The sequence below is a fragment of the Helianthus annuus genome, chromosome 1 (genome assembly GCF_002127325.2).
Source record: "Helianthus annuus cultivar XRQ/B chromosome 1, HanXRQr2.0-SUNRISE, whole genome shotgun sequence".
Lineage (NCBI taxonomy): Eukaryota > Viridiplantae > Streptophyta > Magnoliopsida > Asterales > Asteraceae > Helianthus > Helianthus annuus.
In genome coordinates, this window is record NC_035433.2 from 55,426,363 (window position 1) to 55,448,531 (window position 22,169).

The 22,169-nt window shown below is 34.2% G+C and overlaps 1 protein-coding gene across 1 annotated transcript; it reads right to left on the reverse strand.

Moving 5' to 3' along the window:
- Positions 1-20,957: 20,957 nt before the first annotated feature.
- LOC110895194 lies at positions 20,958-21,902 on the reverse strand. Its single transcript, XM_022142503.1, has one exon. The coding sequence runs from the start codon at positions 21,900-21,902 to the stop codon at positions 20,958-20,960; it is 945 nt and encodes a 314-aa protein (XP_021998195.1).
- Between the last annotated feature and the right edge of the window lie 267 nt (positions 21,903-22,169).

A 22,169-nucleotide genomic window follows, 5' to 3' on the forward strand; every position in this document is an offset into this window, starting at 1 on the left:
GCATTTTCTATTGAATACAACTTTTATTGTACGATAAAATGGTTTACATTTTCTATTGAATACGACTTTTATTGTACGATATGATAAAATATTAAAACATTTTGTTTTTTAAGTAACGGATTTGATTCGATAACATAGTGGGGTATTAAGAACTTAAACTAATGGCTGACTTTAATTAAACTACAAATACTTTATATTACACTAGCTTAGAACCCCGTGTATTATACGGGTTTAATAAATATAATTTTATATACTAAATAAAAACAATATATTTTTAAAAACCTTATTTATTACATGTATTGAGTAAATATAATTTTATATATTAAATAATAAACAATTATATCTTTAAGAAACTCGTGTATTGTGCGGGTTGAATAAAAATACTTTTATATACCAAACAATAAAAAAGTTATATTTAAAAAAACTCCAGTGTATTCACGGGTGGAAGAAATATAATTTTATATACTAAATAATAGAAAAGTTATACTTATAAAAAACTTCGTGTATTGTACGAGTTTAATAAATTTAATTTTATATAGCAAATAATAAAAAAAATGTTATATCATTAAAAACCCTGTGTATTACACAAGTTTATCTATTGTTAAAAAAAATCTTTCTAAGTCAAAATGGATTTTTTTATTATTTTTTAAATTAGGTTAATACTATTTTCGTAGCATTCATAAAACCTTATAATCACAGTAGCATCATATATAAGCACATCACATAACATACACATCACAGTTTCTATACCAAGTAAGCATGTGTTCGTACATATAAGCATAGTTTTTGTACCAAGTCAAAGTCACAGTTTCATACCAAGTCAAGTTCATGTCACGAATGCACCTAAAACTAAAGCCGAGATCGAACCGAAATTGAAACCGAAACAACAAAAACTCAATTAAAAACTGCGGAGTGAATTGTACTAACCGATTGCGTGGTGATCTTGGGACCGATTCCGCAGCGAGGGAGATATAGAGAGATTTTTTATACTCGCAGATTAGTATACTTGCAGGTAGGGTTTGATGAGAGTTTTGGATAGTTATAAAGAAGACAACATGCTCTCGCGTAATTTATAAACTAATTTGACAGTTGGGGCGGTTTGAGGATTAGGGCCTTAAGTTCGGAAGTTTGTTTTGAGAAATCAGATCAAATAACATGCATGCGCCAACAGTTGAACACAAGAGAGTCGGGACGATTTGGTCCTCAAAAGGAGTTGGACCGATAATCATTAAGTGGCAATTGGGCTAGGAAATTAAGTTTTTTGTTTTTTTCTAACTCAATATACATGCACATGCATACGCACAGGATGAGATGAAAGGAATTATTATCATAAATATTATTTATTTTGGAATTCGTATGAATTTTTATTAGATTTGATTAAATATTATTGATAATAAAAATTTGTATTAGATTAGATTTTAGATTTGATTAAATATTATTAATAATAAAAATTTGTATTAATTTAGATTAAATATTATTATTATTAGTATTATTAATAATTTTAATCAATTAAATAAGAGAATGACAAGTGTCTCAAAACAGGTTTCTTTTATCATATAGTATAGATAGATATAAATGGTATCTAATTATCCATATGTACGTGCCACATACATGTATACTACATAGTTTGAAAAAAAAAAATAGAGTAACGTCTATTAAAAGGACAAATATTTTTTTATGCTGGAAAGACCAATTATAATAAACGCAATACCAAATAAATTACACGGTTAAACTATCGAATAGTATGAGCTAAGAGTATAAGGTTTAATTCAATAAAAATATAAAAAAAAAAAAAAAAAAAAAAAAAAAAAAAAAAAAACCTACCAATAACAATGAACCAATCTAGATTAAAAATGAGGATATGCTTGATATCTTAATGATAAAGGTAGGATATTTGGCAATGAGCCAATCTAGATTAAAAATTAAGGATATGCTCGATATCTTAATCATAAAGATAAGATATTCGGTATTGGAAGTCAGATGAGTTAAAACATTACTAGCTCTAGATCAAGTAGTGGAGAGTTTGTATTTCTCTTGACACATGCAGGTTCGACTCCCACTTGGTGCAGACTGAGGCACTGGTGGGCAATGATAGGAGACCCAGGAAAACCTGGGTTAGATCCTTGAGCCAAACGGGTTTTACCGGTAATTTTACTGTCGTGCCTACGGGCGGGTGAGTTACCGGGTTTTCCCCGGAATTGGTGGTGGACTCGGGTTACTCTCGGAGTACTCCGTTTGTCCAGTGGGTGCTCCGAGAGTGCTCAGGATTGAGTTTGTTGGCCGTTCAAAAAAAAAAAGATGAGTTAAAACATTACTAGTAGTGTCAATGGTGATGGAGTGGTTGACGAAAAGAATTAGTGTTCCTTGTGACTCGTGTATGATTCCCACTCTCTTCATTATTATCTTCGGCATCCAGGTAAAGAACGATTACAGGTGGCGTCGGTTCGACTTAGATGGGAGACGATGTTTTACCGATTATTCCACTGTTGTGCCTTCGGGCGGGTGGAGGTCGGGTTTCCGCGCATCTGAGGAGGGCCAAGGGGCTGGCGGCGGTCGAGTAGTCGACGTTGGCCACAACGTCCGGTGTCACGGTGATTGGCACGTCGTTTCTTGCCGTTCAAAAAAAAGATTACTAGCAGCGACCTAGCAACACGTCGCCCACCCTCGTTGCATCTCTGTTGTTGGCCGCCCATCACCTTCGCTAGTCTCCTAGCCCCAGTTGCACGTCAATATTAATTCCGGGTTATATTTATTCTTGTTTGATTTTTCACAGAACAATGTGACAATGTGAGAAGATAAGAAATGCTTATGAGGGAAATAGATACATCCTATGTAAAACAAAGAGAAATGTTGTATTAAGATTTATCAAATAAAAAAACTTGATATAAATGAATACACGAAAATATTAACTTGGTATATGTTACCTTTTGATCTACTTTTATGTTAGTGATACGGTTTTCTTAAGGTGGAGGAAGTGGGAGCCGGGGAAGGCTCGTTGACACCAAACCCTGTTTAGGAACACCACCTCAGGTTCCGGAACTTTATTCACTAAAGAACGGTGATGTATCACAATGTCAACTATACAAAAGATTACTGTAACATCATATCTGTGAGTTTTGTTTTGTGTTTTGGATGATAAGGCTATGATTATCCAACGACTAACATTATGTGTTTTATTTTGATTATCATGTTGTGTTTTATATTCATAATTTTACGATGGTGTTTAGAGTTTTTTTTTTTTTTTTTTTTTTTGAACTGTTAGGGTTGACTATGCTGTTTTTGTAATCTTCACTATGTTATTTGTGGGTTTTGTGTCTGTTTTAGGGTTGCAATATAATGTTTTATGACTTTGTACACTTTTTAGGATGTTTAGATTTTGTAGTCGAACTCCACCCCTATGTAATATACTAACATATAGAAATATGTAATAAAAATACTTCCATGGTCAAAATAAAGTTATATATTTTAGCTAGGCGTAAATTTCACTACAAGAAACAGAGCAATAGCGACGACATTAGCAGTGCCATCAAGATTGTCGCCGCTAAAGCCTATGAATTCGGGTGCCACTCTCTATTGCAACTTAGCAAGTTCAAGCCAAATCAAGACCAAATTTGATGTTGAATCAATGCATGAATGAAGAATCCTTACCATCTAATGCTAATAATCATGTGGTAAGTTATAAAATTTAATTTGGTGATTTTGTATTAGGTGGGTTTATGATCAATTCATGAATTAGTATGAAATTAAGCATGGATATGTGTTAAAATCACCATATGGAACATGAACTATGCAAGATTTTGAGTAATTTGATGTTTTAGAGTGAACCACTTGTAGTAGTAAGGATGATGATGATATGGGTGAATCACCCATGTCCAATTCTTGTTTAAATCTTGATGTGCTATGTTGTATGTGATTGATTCTTGTTAGTTAGATCGTGTATGGTATGGAAGTAATGTGATTTTAGTTGTTATTGATGAATGAAATTGTCGAGTCGGTAGTTTTAACTGATACAAGTTTTTTTTACGCGCTGGTGTAAATTTTGTACGAAGTTAAATATTTTTTTACGCATCATGTAAATGTGGGTATGCGGCATTTTTTTTATTTTTTTCTGAAACAAGTGATATTTTTATGACTTTTGAGAAAAAAATTGGAAAAACCTTTTGGATGGCCTAATCACGGTTCTCACAACTAAGGTGGTTCTCATTTTAACTCATCCATATATATATGTATAGGATAAGGATCGGTTAGGAACCACCTTTTATTGCGTGAACCAATGTGAACACAACCAAAAAAACCTAAAAAACACACAATTTTTTTTATTATTTTTTAAATAAAAATCACTACTTTTAGTTTCTAAATTTTTTTTCGAGTAACAATTATAGATGCACATGTGCATATGTATCATTTCTTTGACAAATTCCGTAATATATTACCAGTATTAGACAATTACACTTTAATTTACATTACCATCAGTAATACAATATTTTTTACAATACAAATATTAGAAATGTACATGTGCATCTATATATGTATGAACAAGATATAACGTATTTTTGGTACACTACTTTGAATACACTTTCATTTTCATCTATCATACCATCTATAATACACTACCATTACCTCCTACTATCCATAATACACTGTCATTACCTCATACTATCCATAATACACTACTATTACCAATATGTATAGTATTTTTCACTTTATGCACATGCGCATCAACACCCTTCATACCATACTAAACAACGTATTACATCATAAAGTGACAAATATAACCAAATCATCAACCACTAGATATAACTAACTAAAAACATGTATATTAGCTTACTTCATCATTCAAAATCACAAACTTTTTGTAACAAAACACGTTATATCACGTTCATACATATAGATGCACATGTGCATTTTATATATTACAAACTTTTTGTAACAAAACACGTTATATCACATTCATACATATAGATGCACATGTGCATTTTATATATTACTAATGTGGATCAGTCAAAACTAACGCCTGGACCATTTTTTATTCTTTTTTTACAGATGTGTTTATAATGTTTTCATCTACGTTTGTGCAAAAAAAATTTGGCCCAACTCATGCTCGATCAAAAAGTTCTCACGATTCTCACAACTCGTAGTGGTTTTCATTTGAACCGAATCCTATATACATGGATTTAGATATTAGAACTTTACTCATTTTTTGTGTTAACTAGTCTCTCATCTTCTACTTTAATAGAGAACTACTCTTTTATATGTAGCTATGCATTAATGAAGTGTTGTTAGGGGAAAAATAGATAAATTGGTTGAACATCCATTTTGCTAGAAAGGTAAAAATTTGATGTAAAAATTTCGAATTCCGGATCAATATGTTTGATATTAGTATGTAACTGGTTATTCTCATATCTTCCGGATCAATATGTTTGATATTAGTATGTAACTGGTTATTCTCATATCTTCTATAAAACCATCTATTCAGAGTTCTCACGAAAAACAATTATAATTTAGGAAAAAAAAAGTTAGGACAGTGACAAAATTATTGTCACCCTAGTTTCTAAATTTTAAATCATGGTAAAGATAAGGCCCGAGAAAACTTTCTGACAATAAAACGAGAGAAAACTTTCAACGTGTGTCTTGTAATCTTGTATTATAAAAGCATTGTTTGAGAGGGTGTATCATATATATAATTTTTTTAATACAATTATATAAAAGTTGCTCAAAATAAAAACAAAAAATAGAGTAACATGTCACTTAATTTGTAATCAAATCAAGTCTCAATACTGTCTTAAATGTTGTGAAATTTTCAATAACCATTAAAACCAAGTAACATGGCCGTCTCCGAAAATATTAAAATAAATTTGACCCTGTGCGAGATAAAAACCGGGCCCTACCCACCAATCGCCGTATAATATAAACTCATCAATCCGTCAATCGCATATGTAAAACCCAAAAACTCATAATACGATGTTGATCGTTATTAAAAAAGTTAACAAACGTAGTGTAGCAAAATAATCGAACTTACTTACGTAAGCGAAACCAAAGTTTTTAACTAGGGGTATAATTTTATTTTTTATTTTTTAAATTTACCCATATAATTTTATAACCACAAAAATGGTTGTTAACTTCTTTTAAGGTTATTTAATTGGTTTTTATGAATAATATTATATATAACTTTGTCAAAACATTTATAACTAAACATTTTTGTCCTAATAAAAACTAACTCTTTAATATATGAAGCAGAAAACTTTCTAAAACTGTTAGTAAACAATAAGTTAAATAAAAGGAAAAATACTTAAAATAATATAGGTAAATGAAACAAAATTCTAAAGTTTTTCTATATTTAGTTGAATAAATTTAATAAACAAAGGTAAATGTTAGTGCATTACGTCTATTGACTTCGTCTTGTATCATGTAATAGGATAGAATAGGATAATCAGTGCACGAGGTTCGAGAAACAGGAAATAGTGTTTTAGGGAGTGATTTCGCTCATAATGGTTCAAGTCCATTGGAGCGAAATCAGATGTCTTGGGATTTCGCCCGAAATGGTCAGTGACCATTTGGAGCGAAATCAGAAGGTTCTGATTTTGCCCGAAAGGCACTTGGTCATTGGAGCGAAATTAACTCAAGTATATATAGTGCACTTGTTTGTTCATTTGGCACGGAATCAGGATTGTGTAACGAAGTGCTGCCAAATTGTTCTCAGGTTGTAATCAGTGTTAAATCAATACAAGAGGCATTATAATTAGTTTGAGCGTCCGTTTCATTGTTTCCGCCTTTGATTCGGATAAAAGACTCTTCTGATTGACTCATTCGGGTTCAACAACGATCCTACAAGTGGTATCAGAGCACAGGAGGAAGAGTTTAGCTCGATTGCAATTATATTCTGTCTTCTACACCTTCTTTCATCATTTCAGGAAGTATTATCAGACAAAACCGGATCAAATTTTCACAGTTTGTTTAAAATTGGACATAGATAAACCCTTGAAAGTTTCACATCTAAATTCGAACTAAAAATGACCAAAATTGACATCCGAAGTGATTTCGCTCATATGGATAAGTTCTGATCTCTCTCAAAATACTTGATTCCGCTCCAAGAAACATGTTGATTTCGCTCCAGATTCTATTGTGATTTCGCTCCAAAGTGATAATCTAGTGATTTCGCTCCAAATCAAATAGTTGATTTCGCTCCAAATAGCAAAGACTGCTATTTCGCTTCAAATGTTAATCTGATTTAGCTCCAGACTTCAATCTGATTTCGCTCAAAAGTTCAATCTGATTTCGCTCGAAAGTCTTAAAGTCTGATTTTGCTCGAATTGATTAGTCAAGTGATTTCGCTCATAGTGTTATTACTTGATTTCGCTCAAAAGGGAATATTTGGTTAAAGTCTGATTTCGCCCGAGTGTCATATTTCGCTCGATAGTGAATTTTTGCGTCAAAATCATTTCACGACAATCGAGTGTCGGTGTATTTCAGAATATTTGATACTGTTTAAACTGACTAAGTTTGTTTGTTTTGTTCTCAGGTGATTGAAGATGTCAAGCAGCGGTGAAGAATTTTACAACACATTCTACAACGCATTCACTTCCGAATCGACAGATAGAAGATCCGAGATGAGAGAATATTTGGAGGAAATCTCAGAGAATTTGAAATTCGAGAACATGTATGGAAGCCAACAGAAACCACCGAAGCTTATGAAAGTTGAAGATTTTAACTGGTGGAAAAACAGATTTGAGGGTTGGGTAAAAGCTTTCGCTCCGGAAAGTTGGTTAAAACTGAAAAGTGAATATAAAGCACCAGTGAAAGAAGGAGGAGAGTTAATAGATGAAAAGGATTTTACGGAAAAAGATATAAAAAATGTTGTGGCTGAATATAAAATGATAACATTGATCAAACAGTCAGTAAGAGAAGATATTATTTCATTACTCGAACAAGAAAAAACTTCAAAGAGTTTGTGGGAAGCATTAGAGAGAAAATGTGTAGGAAGTAATGAAATTGTAAAAAAACAAAAAGAAATTGTTGCGTAAAGAGTTTGATCTTTTTGACTGTATGAAAAATGAGTCTGTTTGTAAAATGATCGAGAGATTTGGACATCTGAAAATGGAGCTGACCAGACACGAAATCACATATACTGAAGAGGAGATGGTGGATAAATTGTTTGATTCATTGCCAAATGATCAAGATTGGCAATACTTTGCTCTAATGTTGAAAAACACAATCAAGCCTGAAGAGTTAACAGTGGACTTGCTGATTGAAAGGCTTGAAAGCCATGAGTTGGAGATAAAGAGATCTAAAGTCAACAGTCCAGCTCATCAGCAGAATGTGGAACTTTACTACCGAGGAAATGTACCACAGGCTGGGTCTTCAAGAACAGCGTTTTCTGCAGAAAGTTCAAATTCAGTGAACAATGAAAGTCTTCACAGTGGTTTTCACAGTGGATCTTCTTCAAACACTTCAAGTCAATCTGCTTCCAAGAATTTGTTTCAGTGTAATATCGCAGTGGATTTGAAGAATGGGCAGAATTTCAGCGAAGAGTCAGCAAAACAACAGATGGTTTTCTTGGCATCTGTACTTGAATCGTATGAAAGCCTCGTTGCAGGGAAGATCGGCAACACCAACTTGACGACAGAAGATTATGATCAAATAGACCCCGAGGAGATGGAACTAATGGATATAAGATGGTGCATGGCCAGTGTTGTTCGTCGAGCACAGCGGTTCATGGAGATCACGGGGAGAAAGTCAATTGGTGGACCGTCTACCAAAATGGGATTTGACAAATCTAAGGTGACATGCTTCAAATGCAAACAAAAAGGTCACTTTAAGCGTGAGTGCAGAAATGCGTATGCTGATGATGATTCTGAAAACCCGTTCAAAGAAGAATATTACAAGAAAGCGATTTACCATCAGAACAAATCAGAACCGCCAAGATTGAAGCAATCAGAAGAAAGATCAAGAGCTCTTGCAATTATACATGACGATGAAGGTTACGACTGGAGTCAAGTTTGCCCTGAAGAAGATGCAGTTGGATATGCATTTGTTGTAAATGATGATCATGATACTTGGTGGAGAAGAGACAGTGCGAGATGGGAGATTAGCAAGTTGTATGAACCATTTCAGGAAGCACAAAGAGCCAAGAGATGGAATGAAGAATTGGAGTGTTACATGGATCCACAGGGTAATCCAGTAGCTGATCCGTCAAAATTGGATTTTGATGCTGTAACCAATTTGTTTCCAAGTGAGGGCACTTTCAACACAAGAAGGCTTTCTGATAAAAGTTACTTGCCGGATTTAATGAACAAGCTAAAAGAAGTTTTTAAAGCAAGTCTACCGAAGGTGGTAGAAATGAAAAAGAGAAAAGAAGACGAATTGAAGAAGATGATTGAAGAAGTGAAGACTGTTGCAAAGTGTGCTGCTGGAGAGGAACAGAGAGTTGAAGAAGAACAGAAGAATGAAGAAGTTCAGAAAGAAGAAAAAAGAGGAAGATCAGAAAGCTGAGACAGAAGAACCGGTGCTGAATGAGACTGAGGTAAGAAAATCTTCTGATTTATCGAACGTTGAAATGGTTGATGAAAAAGAGAACAAGTGCAGGAATTGCATAGAAATGTGCAAAGCCTGTAATGAAAAAGATAAAATAATAAAAACAAAAGAAATTGAAACAAATGTTTTCAAAATGAAATGTAAAGAAAGGATTGAAACAGAAGAAATTTTGAAATTAAAAATTGAAAAACTGACACAGAAATGTCAAGGTCTTGAAAAGGATAATGAGGTTTATCGACAATTGTGTGCAGCAAAATGTGTCAATTGCGTTGAAAAAGAAACTAAGTTTCTTGATTTACAAAAACAGTATGATTCTTTAAAATGGTCAAGTCAGAGAGTACACGAGGCATATGATACTTTGAAGAGACAAGTCAAAAGTTTTGATCAAAGACTGTCTGAAACTTTGACAACCAAAGAAATGTATGAGAGCCAGTTTAGAGAAAAGCAAATTGAATTAAACAAGTATGTTGATGAAGTTGCTAATCTCAAACAAGTTTTGGCTGAAAAAGAAAAGGTTGTTACCAAACTTCAAAGTTATCATAACTCTTCGTACATTCTCGAACGCATTTTCAACATCACACCAGATGACAAAGATACTGACAAAAACAAAAAGGGTATTGGTTCAGAATTTCATCAGGTACCACCACCATTGAGAAACAATTATACTTTTTATGATGAGGAAAAGGTGGCAAAGGGTTTGAACATAGCTGACCAATTACCTAAAAGTATCGATGTGACATACACCAAATCTGATGAAGCTGATGATTCAAAGGTGGTGAGTAAGGTTGTTGATAGTGTTTTGAAAGATGAGTCTACAAAAGGTAAGTCTGAATCACATGATGAAGATGAAGGAAATCTTTATGATGGATATCTGAAAAAATACAAAATCTGAGAAAGTTGGGGATGATGATTCAAAGGGATTGGTTTATACCATCATTGGATCGGACAAACTATTCTTAGATGTTGTATTCCCAATTCAGAATGTGATTTCAGAAAAGGTTGATAAAGTTTTCAAAATGGTTGAGATTGAGAAGTCTGAGATTCCAAAGTTTGCTGGTAAAGGTTACAAAGGTTCTTATAACAAAGCTGGTTTCAAAAAGAAAAACATGAAGGCTGGTTTGGGTTAAAAAAAGAAACAGAATTGGAAGAAAAATGAAACACAAAATGTTCAGGCAAAAACAAGTTTTGTTCAAGGAAAAAGTTTAGCAGAAGAGGAAAAACTCAAAATTGGACAACAGTCTAATGAGGAGTTTGATGTTATGAAAAAGAAACAACAACAGGCCAAGGATGTTTCAAAGAAAGTGTGTTTTAAATGTGATCAAATTGGACATGTTGCACGAAAGTGTCCAAATCCAAAGCCTATTGATGTTGAAAAACAGAAATCTGAGAATGTGAAACAAAGGTCAACCAGATTTGATTCGAAACAAACTTGGAGGTATAATATAAACAAGTTTGATTCAAATCAAAATTGGCAATCAAACCTGAACAGGTTCGATTCAAGACAGACCTGGAATTCTCACACACCCAGATTGAGAACAACACAAAGTTGGAAAACATCAGTTGATATGACAAAACCTCAACAGTTTTGGAAACCAAATGTTGTTCAGAAACAAAGTGTTCAAAAAGAATCACATTTTTACAAACGAGGAACACCGATAGGTCAAACATGGTCTGTTAAGAAACATGTCAATTCGGTAAAAGAAGAAAAAGTTGATATTAAAATTGATGATGTTTTTGAGAAAAATGAAAGAAATTATCCAGTTCTACCTGGAAAGGTTCATGTTCAACTACCTGAGTCTAAACAGGCTTGGGTTGCATTGTTCAAATGATCAAATTGTTGCATGTGCAGGTGCTCAAGAACAACAAAGACTGTAAGAATGAAAACAGGAGCAGCCTGGCACATGAAGAGGAGGAAGAGGTTGCAGGACCCTGGTTTGGTTGAACAGGGAGTTTAGTTTGATTGTTTTCTATATATAAATTAACAATATTTTCAAAACCCTAAAAACTTAAAAAAATAAAAAACCAAAAACATGTTTGTTTTTAATTTTGTTTGAATATATGTTGATTGAATACGCCGAAACCCTCACGGCTGAACAAACATGATTACTTTCATCAGATTGAAAAACGGTTTTCAAACTGTTAAGGTCAATGGGTTGTAAATCATGGGGGTAATTAGTACTATATGTTATATTTTCTGTAATTCAGTACACGAGAAGCAGAAAATAGATGGCCAGACAAAGCTATCAGTATTGTGTTGTAAAATTTTTAATGATTTTGCATTTTAGGGGGAGAAAAAAAAATTTGTCAGAAAATACAAAAACATTAGAAAATTTGAAAAAGCCAAAAACATGATAAAATTCAAAAATTTGAGTTTTTGCGTAAAAAGAGGAAATGATAGTACATCAGTAGACAGTTACAGTATGCTAAAGAATTGTAATGATTAAATAGCGTTAAACAGTCTCACTGATGATATGTCGATAGGTTTTTATACATTTAGTAAACTTTTTCGGAATATAAACCTAAATTCAAACACTTGCTTATTTCGTGGGGAACACTACTTGGATATATAGGTAACCCTTGAAATCTCGTTTGAAAGGTCCCTTATTCTGAGATACTAGGTTTTTATACTCAGTGATATCTGGGGTATTATTCCGGGACTTCTGCTGAATGGAAGTTCTGACCTAGTCCCCGAATAATACTTTCTGCAAATGCTTGAAACATAGCATCGCCCTCAGCAAGCTGATGAAACAATAAAATTGATAGTCGCTGCTGTTGTAACTAAAAGATCCTCTAATGGCGACACACCGAAAATTCAAAGCCGTCATCTCTCTGCGTATACGGAAGTATCGACCTGAGCTCTCACGGCCCTCGCATTTAACCCCTTACAGATATCATATGTGGTATACTCACCTGTAAGACTGAATACTGGGATTCTGGATACGGGAGTATATTCAAGAGGTGGGACACATGAATGAGTTTAAGTTTCTTAAAACACATAAATCGTATCCTGAATCAGTTGAAGTTTGTGTGAAAATTTAAGTGGACCAGTATATCGACAATCTAAGTGAATTGTTTAATTCTTAAAGTGAAATTAAGCTCAACGGTACGTGTAACTTGTCAAAAACTGATATGATCCTCTCTCGCATACTCAAACAAAAATATTGTATGTAAATATGTTTGTACATATTTCTTACTGTTTTATATTTTCAGAAAATTAAAAAAGATTTTGATTTCTGTTTTATTTTTGACAACCGATATCTGAGATGCTGAGTTTCAAAATCTAAGTAAACTGATTGTGTTTCTGTAAATAAAACAAGTTCATTAATTTGAAACTTGAATTTAATTCAAAAATCAAAAACAGTTTGTGATATCTCCAAGGTCATTAATTTGGACTTGGATGATTAACTGTGGGGGATTTGGATGCTTATATTGTTATAGAGCTAGTTTCTGATACGATTTGATGAAACTGCCAGATTCATGAGAAATGATTTCTGGAAAATTGAAGTTTAAAATGTTGATTCTTATAATTGTATGAGTGATTGCAGGAAAAGTCCAGACTACGATCCCGAGAGCAAAGTCTAAGGGGGAGTCTGAAGACAAGCTTGAAGCTAGGAAGAGCTTGTAGATGGAAAGCTAGGTGTCGATCCCTAAAAGCACGGAAGCTTGACGAAAGGGGGAGCCTGCTGATGATAAAGCTGTTGATGATAGAGCCAGTGATGAGATCCTGGTATAACATTCAAAAGTGTGAAGCTGATCAAAAGAGATACTCTGAAAGATGCTTACAATGTTACAATCTGAATGAGAAGGAAAAATGATCAAGACTGAAGAGGTGTCATGATAAAGATTAGTCACTGAAGACTTCGTCAATATCCGAGGGGGAGTCTGTTAGTGCATTACGTCTATTGACTTCGTCTTGTATCATGTAATAGGATAGAATAGGATAATCAGTGCACGAGGTTCGAGAAACAGGAAATAGTGTTTTAGGGAGTGATTTCGCTCATAATGGTTCAAATCCATTGGAGCGAAATCAGATGTCCTGGGATTTCGCCCGAAATGGTCAGTGACCATTTGGAGCGAAATCAGAAGGTTCTGATTTCGCCCGAAAGGCACTTGGTCATTGGAGCGAAATTAACTCAAGTATATATAGTGCACTTGTTTGTTCATTTGGCACGGAATCAGGATTGTGTAACGAAGTGCTGCCAAATTGTTCTCAGGTTGTAATCAGTGTTAAATCAATACAAGAGGCATTATAATTAGTTTGAGCGTCCGTACATTGTTTCCGCCTTTGATTCGGATAAAAGACTCTTCTGATTGACTCATTCGGGTTCAACAACGATCCTACAGTAAATAATAGAATTACTTATTGAAATTTGAGAGCTGTTTTTTTACTTTTTACCTTTCCTTCACATAAGATTTAGTTAAATATTGGGCTTTGGGTTTTACTTTAATGAAACCCGATTCCCGAGGTTAATTATTAAGATTATCTTTTCTTCTACTTTTTTCAATAGAAATCATTCATGTTTTCACGAGCAAAGACCTTGAGCCGCCGCTACTTCCGCTCGAGTCACCATGGACCAAAAGTTCCGGCCGTTATAGCTTCAGTTTTCAATTCTCAACTACTCTCAGTCTTTACCGACATGAACAACAAAAGAAGACTATCGAACGATATTGATTTTTTCGGGCCCTTTTATGATTTTGGCCCTGAGCCGACGCCCACCATGCACGTGCTCAGGGCCGGCCCTGCTAAGTAACCTGGATTAGAAAATATATGAAATTGGTTATATATGGTCTATATAATGACTATCATTTTCAAGTTAAAACAAAACTAACTAAATAATTATCAGGTTAAATCCAACCTCTTTGGGATCAGCACGTCTACGGAGGAGGTAAACTCATTTGCCTTGGTCGTGGGTTGTTTACCCGGAACTACTCCATTTAAGTACTTGGGAATTATGGTGGGGGTCAACATGAACCCGATAAACAATTGGAGGCCGATATACGAGGTGTTCGAAAAAAACTCGCCCTTTGAAAATCATCTCTCCTTTCAACCGGGGGACGGGTTACTCTAATCAAATCGGTTCTCGAAAGCCTCCCGAGCTACTATCTCTCCATCTATAAAGCGCCCATCAAAGTGATTAAAGATTTGGAAGCTATTACGAGAAAATTTTTATGGGGCGGCTATAGTGACGGTAACAAATTGAAGTCGGTGGCTTGGGATCGTATTGCTTCTCCAAAAGACGTTGGGGGTCTCGGTATTAGTAGACTTAACAACGTTAAAATAGCTCTTTTGGCTAAGTGGGGTTGGAGATACAAGGTAGAAAAAGGTAGCCTATGGAGGAATGTGGTGACTGCCATTCATGATAACAAGCTATGTTAAGAATTCCTTCCTATTAAAAAAGGGCAAGGAGGGGTTTGGGGCAATATTGTGAAGACAATAGTTAACACGGTGATCTACGGTTCCCCTGTTCGCAATTTTTTCAAAGGTATAGTCGGCATTGGCCGGGACATATGCTTCTGGCTCAACCCCTCGTTATTGAACGAGCCTTTTCGGGTGAAATTCCCTCTGCTTTTCAGCCTTGAAGCGGCCAAAAGATGTAGTGTGAGTGATCGTTTGGTAGATAATGATTGGGTCAGCGGTCCGACTTGGAATTGGCACAAGCAGCCGTCCTCGGCCGACGAAACTTTGGAGTTCGAGGAGTTGTATAATCTCCTTAACGGAGTGATGCTAACTAGCTTCAACGACAAATGGACTTGGATCAGGGAGGCCTCCGGCGAGTTTTCTGTCAAGGCGGTTAAATGAATTCTTTTGGCTGGTTTGGATTTTAGTAATAGATTCGTGATGGAATGGAATGGTGTAAATGGGTCCCGTTGAAGTGTAATATTCTAGCTTGGCGGGCCGAGCTTGATCAAATTCCTACCGTAGCCGCTCTGAGGAGAAGAAATATTCAAATCGAGAGTGTGGATTGTGTTTTTTGCAGAGATGGGAAAGATTCGGTCGACCATATCTTCATGTCCTGCCGGGTGGCCATAAATCTTTGGCACCATATTAGTATTTGGTGTAAGGTGCCTAATATTTTTGCTTTCTCTTTCCGAGACCTTCTTGGAGTCCACAATGGACCGGGCATTGTCGATGGAAAAAACAAGCTATTAAAGGTATCATAATGGTCGGGTGTTGGAGTCTCTGGAGGGCTAGAAACAACGTGAAGTTTGCTAACAAACAAATCAAGATCGAAGACATTATTAGTGAGGTTAAATCGGTGGGTTATCTATGGTTTAGGAGTAGATCTAAACATTATTGGTGTAAATTTGTTATTATGTAGTTTCGCTGTGGTTTGTTCGCCAGCCCGGTTTGGGTCGGTAATTTTCTAATGAAGTTCACTTTAAAAAATTGTTTAGTTTATGTTGTTCAACTTAAACAAACTAGTTAAAAAAATCGTTGCCGCGTTGAGGCGAACTTTTTTTTGTTATTTAGTCTGTGTTTATAAGTGTTTGAAATCACTACGAGCGCATTGCACACGGAACCGCTGACAAGAATAAAAAGAAAATGCAGAAAAAAAAACACTAAAAAATAACCGGAAGAAAATCAACTAAAAAAGTTGTATGGTAATGATGTTGTTCCGTAGAAACTCGTAGTCAGAGATGAGCAAATAGTAATGGGTACCGGTACCGAATTTCCTGAACCGAAAGATCCTAAGTACCAGTTCGGTACCAACTTTTGCCGTTCCTGGTACCGGTTTTTACATTCATATACCGATACCGTAACCGGTATTTTCGGTACCAATACCAATTCGGTATCAGTTGGCATCGAGCTCATCCCTACCCCCTGAAACTAAAAAAAGTTGTAAGATACCGTTGTTGTTCGTACGGTACCCGTGATCAGGGATGAGCAAATGGTACTGGGTAGCAATACCAAATTTCTCGAACTAAAAAATTATCAAACTCAATCCGGTACCGACTTTTGGCGTTTTATGTACAAGGTTGGTGCTGTTTTTTCCTATCATGTACCGAACTGATATTTTCGATAGAAGTAGCGGATGACACCAAACTTATCAAACTTAAAAAGAAAAAAAAATAATGATTATAATATTAAAATAATAAAGCTATTAAAAAAACTCTATGTATAATTTAATACATTATAATATATTTAAAATACTATATTTTATTACATTATAATATAATATCTTAGAAATACTATTCATTCCATTTGGTTTATAACTAGTTGATTTCTCCCGCGCTACGCGGCGGGAACTCATTTGATATTGGTTCGGTTCGTTTCCATACCAGGATTCGATATAACAACTAAAAGAGAACTGAAAAAACAAATTCATGATATGCCCAAAAGGATGTCGACACATACGTTAAATCAATCACAAATAAAAACGAATATCAATTCCAAGACTACCAATCGGTACATATGTTATTCAATCGAAATCAGTTTGGTTCGTCATGGTATAGGTATGGTGACAATACCCGTATAGTTTATGATAAAAAAATACGTTTTTTTAATACAACTTCCTTTTTTAATAAAATTGTTTCCGGCACTCGTATAGTACACGATAAAAAATACGTTATTTTTAATATAACTCCTTTTTTTTAATAAAATTCAAGAAAATTTATACCAAAATTATATACAGCTACTCATTAAAAAAGTTAAGGAAGACAAGATATTAACGAAAAATCAAATTAAAATTATACGTAAATTAATATTTAAAAAAAACTAATTCAAAGTCACTACTACCCTTTTTAAATCAAAAATCAAATTAAACTATAAAAATCAAAAAAGAAAAGCTCATTCAAAGTACTTGTTTGATGATCTATGTTTAAAAAATTAATCTTAAGTACCTATGAATTTAGACTAAATAATAAAATATCAAATAAAAAAGCCTAGCTACTGTTCATCACCACTTCGTTTTAGTATGTAAAATAAAATATATATGTATAATGTATAATGTTGAAACTTTTCGTAATAATAAAAGTAAACTATAAAGTGGTTTTTATAGTAAAAAAACATATAAATAAATAAATCAATATTGCAATTGATTACAGTTCTTTAACATTAATTCTAACTAGTTTGATTATCCCGCACTTCACGACGGAGCGAGTTGATTTAAAAAAATGTAGACGCAATGGCAATGTTAAAAATAGCGTTATACTGAACGTTTCGAAATCCAGAAACGTGTTGTGGCACGTTAAACATTAAATCGTCATTACAAATACAGTAAAATGAATAACAAAAATTTGTATGCCAAACAAAGAATGGTTAGTACAAACATTGTAAAAAAATTATAAACAAGTTGCCCGCTAAAAATCTTGGCGTAAATTCATATCTTATGTTGCAACAAAGGTGTTAAACGGTGGAAAAATTGTGGTCGAATAACTATTCATAAATAAATATATTAATTTGTTAGGAGAAGGTTCATTTGAGAAGAAATTTAATGTGAGAAGAAAAACAAGAAATGACATAATGGTAAAAATTAAATAGTTTATAACTCCTCCCATTAATTATGTTATCTTTCATTAATAAAGCAAAAAACATTTTATCCTACACATTTCAAAATTTATCCTACATATATCTTACACTTACCGCAATTTAGCCTACGCATATCTAAATTTAATATACACATTTAAGAATTTATTCTACACATACTAAAATTTATCCTACACATGTCGAAAATTGTCCTTCACCCTAAATTATTTTATCTTGAAAGAGTATATTTAAAAGTGAGTTACAACATTTAAGAATTTATTCTACACATACTAAAATTTATCCTACACATGTCGAAAATTGTCCTTCACCCTAAATTATTTTATCTTGAAAGAGTAGTTACAAATTTAATTAGTTAGGTAATTAATTATAATTAGAAAATTGCTTATATGTCCTTATTAATAACATTAAATACACATTTTAAATAAAGTAAAGTGGAGCATTTCTGTTGGTTTAAAACTTATTCTTTTTATTCTTACAATTTTTTTTCTCATTTAAACCCTCCACTAATTCGTTATAAGGGTTTTAGTTACCTCGTTGTACTTTTTTTACGAAAATAATAGAAAAGGATAAGTAAATTGATTTATTCTGGAAGTAAAACACAATTTGATTTTGCATCTTATTTAATTTTCTGATACTTGCATCCCTCTATACAATTCATGTAGTGTGTCTTTCAAATATTAAACAAAATATAAGAAATACTTAAAATATCATAATCACTGTTCATCCCCTCTTTAAATTCATATAGATAACTAGCTGAATTCCCTCGCGCGTTGCGGCGAAAATTCTGTATGTATTAATTTGGTTCGCTAAAGTATCAGTATGGTACTGACACACGGTATAGCAATCAAAAGAGAAACCCAAAAAATAGAGTCGTGATATGACCAAAAGGATAGACACACGTGTTCATATCGACTAAAAAAACCATGAAAAAAAATACCGGTAACGGTTCCGAAAATGTCGGCATTGTTACCGATGTTGTTTGGTCGGAATTAATTCAGTTCGTTATGTCACCAATAACTACACTCAGTATAGCTTACGATACCAAAGTAAAAACTTTATTTTAAAAACAACTTTATTTTCAAAAAGTTTGGTCGTCGACACTTAGTGTTTAAGCAATGCGTTGAATGATTCTTGTTTCCAACACTCTCTTAGTCTTTTTATTTGTTCCTAGACCTTTACTTACAAATTGGCTCGATTATGGTATTTTATTTTGTATTTTAGTTTGAAGTAAAATGTATGATCTAGACTAAAAAAATAAACAGGTCCACTTTTGGAGTAAAATTGTGATCTAGAATAATAAGAATATGATAACTGTTTGGAGTAAAAAACATAACAAAACTAAAATAGATATGATTACTGTTCATCGTCTCTTTCTATTCATATATATAATATATAATAATTAAAGAATAAATAAATAAAACAGCATTGCAATTGATTACAGTTCTTTAACATTAATTCTAATAATTTAGAATAAGAAAGAAGCATTGTTTAGTTTCAATATTCCCTAAACAGATCTTAAATCATTTACAACAGCCCCTTTGGGTAGAGGTTCAATGAATCAACCTAAATATTCTTTTTAAATGCAATGCCTCTACAAACATATAATATTTTCTAACAAAATCAAATACACATGATAGAAATTACTAGAGCCCAAATTAAATACCCTATGTAATTCGTCACTAAATTCATAGAATATAAATTTCACTTACTGTTTCCCTTAAATTTAGTTCACTGAATATATTGAGATTTTTTCATATAAAACAAAACTTAAAACTGATTGTTGCTACACTACAGGTAACCATGCATTTCAACTGATTAATATTATGTTATGTTAATTCAGATTGTCTTTTAAAAACTCAGTATTCTCTTTATCATATATTTTTTTTATCCTTTATAGTTAAATTTTATAGTTATACGTGTATAAATAATGCCTCTTGCCGGAGAACACAAGGTCAAGCCAAGCCAAGACAAGCCTTACCTACATGAATGGAATTCATACCCTCCTTCATTTGGTCGAGAACGGGGAAAGCCCGTGTATTTGGGTTACTAAGAGCATTCAGAATCCGTTCTCAAATTCTGTGAGTGGACTTTTTATATTATAAAAAGTGAATGTAGGTGGTTGAAAGTGGTTGTGACTAGAGGAGAGAGAAAATGTTACTCTTTATCTGTAAATTTGAGGGGACATTGTTCATCCTATATAATTTTCTAAGGAGTAAATTGTCATTTTAGTCCCTGAGGTTTGGTCCAAATTGTCATTTTAGTCCAAATAGTTTTATTTTCTCCTCTGGGTCCCTGACTTTTCCATTTTCTTGTCATTTTGATCACATTGCCTAACTCAGTTTAAAAATCTGGTTATAACCAGCGGTATTTTTGGCATAAATGTTGTGTAGTGATAACCAGGGGTAGTTTACAACATAATTTATAAACCTCATAATAATTTAATGCCAAAAATACCCCTGATTATAACCTGGTTTTTAGACTAAGTTACGTAATATGATCAAAATGGCAAGAAAAAGGAAAAGTCAGGGACTCAGAGGAGAAAAAAAAACTATTTGTACTAAAATGACAGTTTGGATAAAAACTCAGGGACTAAAATGGCAATTTACTCTTTTCTAATATATTTTAAAAGTGGTTGTGAGTGAAGGAGAGAGAAAATGTAATAACAAAAGTATAAAAATGTATTATTTAATTGAAAGAGAAGAGAAAATATAATTATTTTTAATGAAATTATAGTGTAAAAACTAAAAAAAGATGAAAGGGATGTGAATGCTCAAACATACGTTTCCAACTATTTCTTGTGTTTTTTTGCAGTTTATTTTTCTTTGCGTATTGACTTTTGAGAACTACCTATATTTTTTATCGTAATATTTAATAAATAGAGAAGAAAGGGTTGATACTTTGTAGGTCAACCTGATCCTGGACTCTATCTCACACAATGTTAAGATAACAAGTCCACGTCCTCCGGCATTCTTTCAGACCCTTGGACGATTTTTCCAAATTTACGAGCTACCGAATCGTACACTTCGTCCACCGCCAAGTGAATAGGCACTCCTACCACCTTGAGCCAAGCTATCCTTTCAAACGGGAAGGACTGCCCTCTCCAACAATCAACAGATGAAAACCATTCTTGCCACAACGACCGATTGCCGACGAAGTTGTTACAGCTTTCCACACACGGGAATTTAATCATCATACTAAGACCACCCATATAACTCAAACTAAACTCCCTGACACCTGCTTTGACCAACAGAGTATACAGGTTATTTAGGATCCTGAGATTTACACATCTCCCCACCGCTGCCGTACCCACTAACTCCGGGAACGCAACAATGCTTTCAACGACTTCCACCACGGTGCCTTCCTGATGCTGCATGGATGAACTGCCCTTCGTTGATTGATTACCCATCTGGAATAAGTCACTAAAGAGTCTCCCACCTCCTTCTTTTATGAATGCTTGATTTCTACTTTGAAGATTACCCTGAGGGACACCAATATACTCTGGTTTTTTGCCCTTCTTTATCTCCACAGGCTTCTCCAAAAGATTAGCGTTTTCCACAGCGAATCTAGCAACGTTCACTTTAAGCTTCGAATTCCCCATCTTAGTCCCGTTCAGAGCTCTTTCCAAATCCTTAACGTCCCTGACATTGCTGAAACTGATAAAACCAAATCTGTTGCCAAACTTGTCTTTCTTTTTTGCGACATACGCCCCTGCCACCTCCCCGAACACCTTCACAAACTCAGATAATTCCCATGGAGTGCACCCTTCAGGCAGGTTCGAGATAAAAAATTTTATGATGTTGCCTTTCCCCTGAATCCCATTCTTCACGAGCCTGTTTTTCTTCTTATTCTGATGAGGGTCCAACCACGGACCGTTGTCCGCCATAGGACTGACCAGGAGGAAAGCAACGTCCGGGCAGCAAGTGGAAACAGCCGGAACAGACAGATAGAAGCTATGGTACGAATAGATCAGCACACCACGTATTGATCAGAACGAACCACCACCGCTATCCCTCCACCTTAGCTACGTCGATCCGCCGGCAAGTTACCAGACAACTGAGGAGGAAAAGGAAACTCCGAATCCCTTTGGCGAATGGACGGGATGAGCCACAAGATAGGGTGAAAGGTTCAAGCCGACAAGAAGGCGACCTCG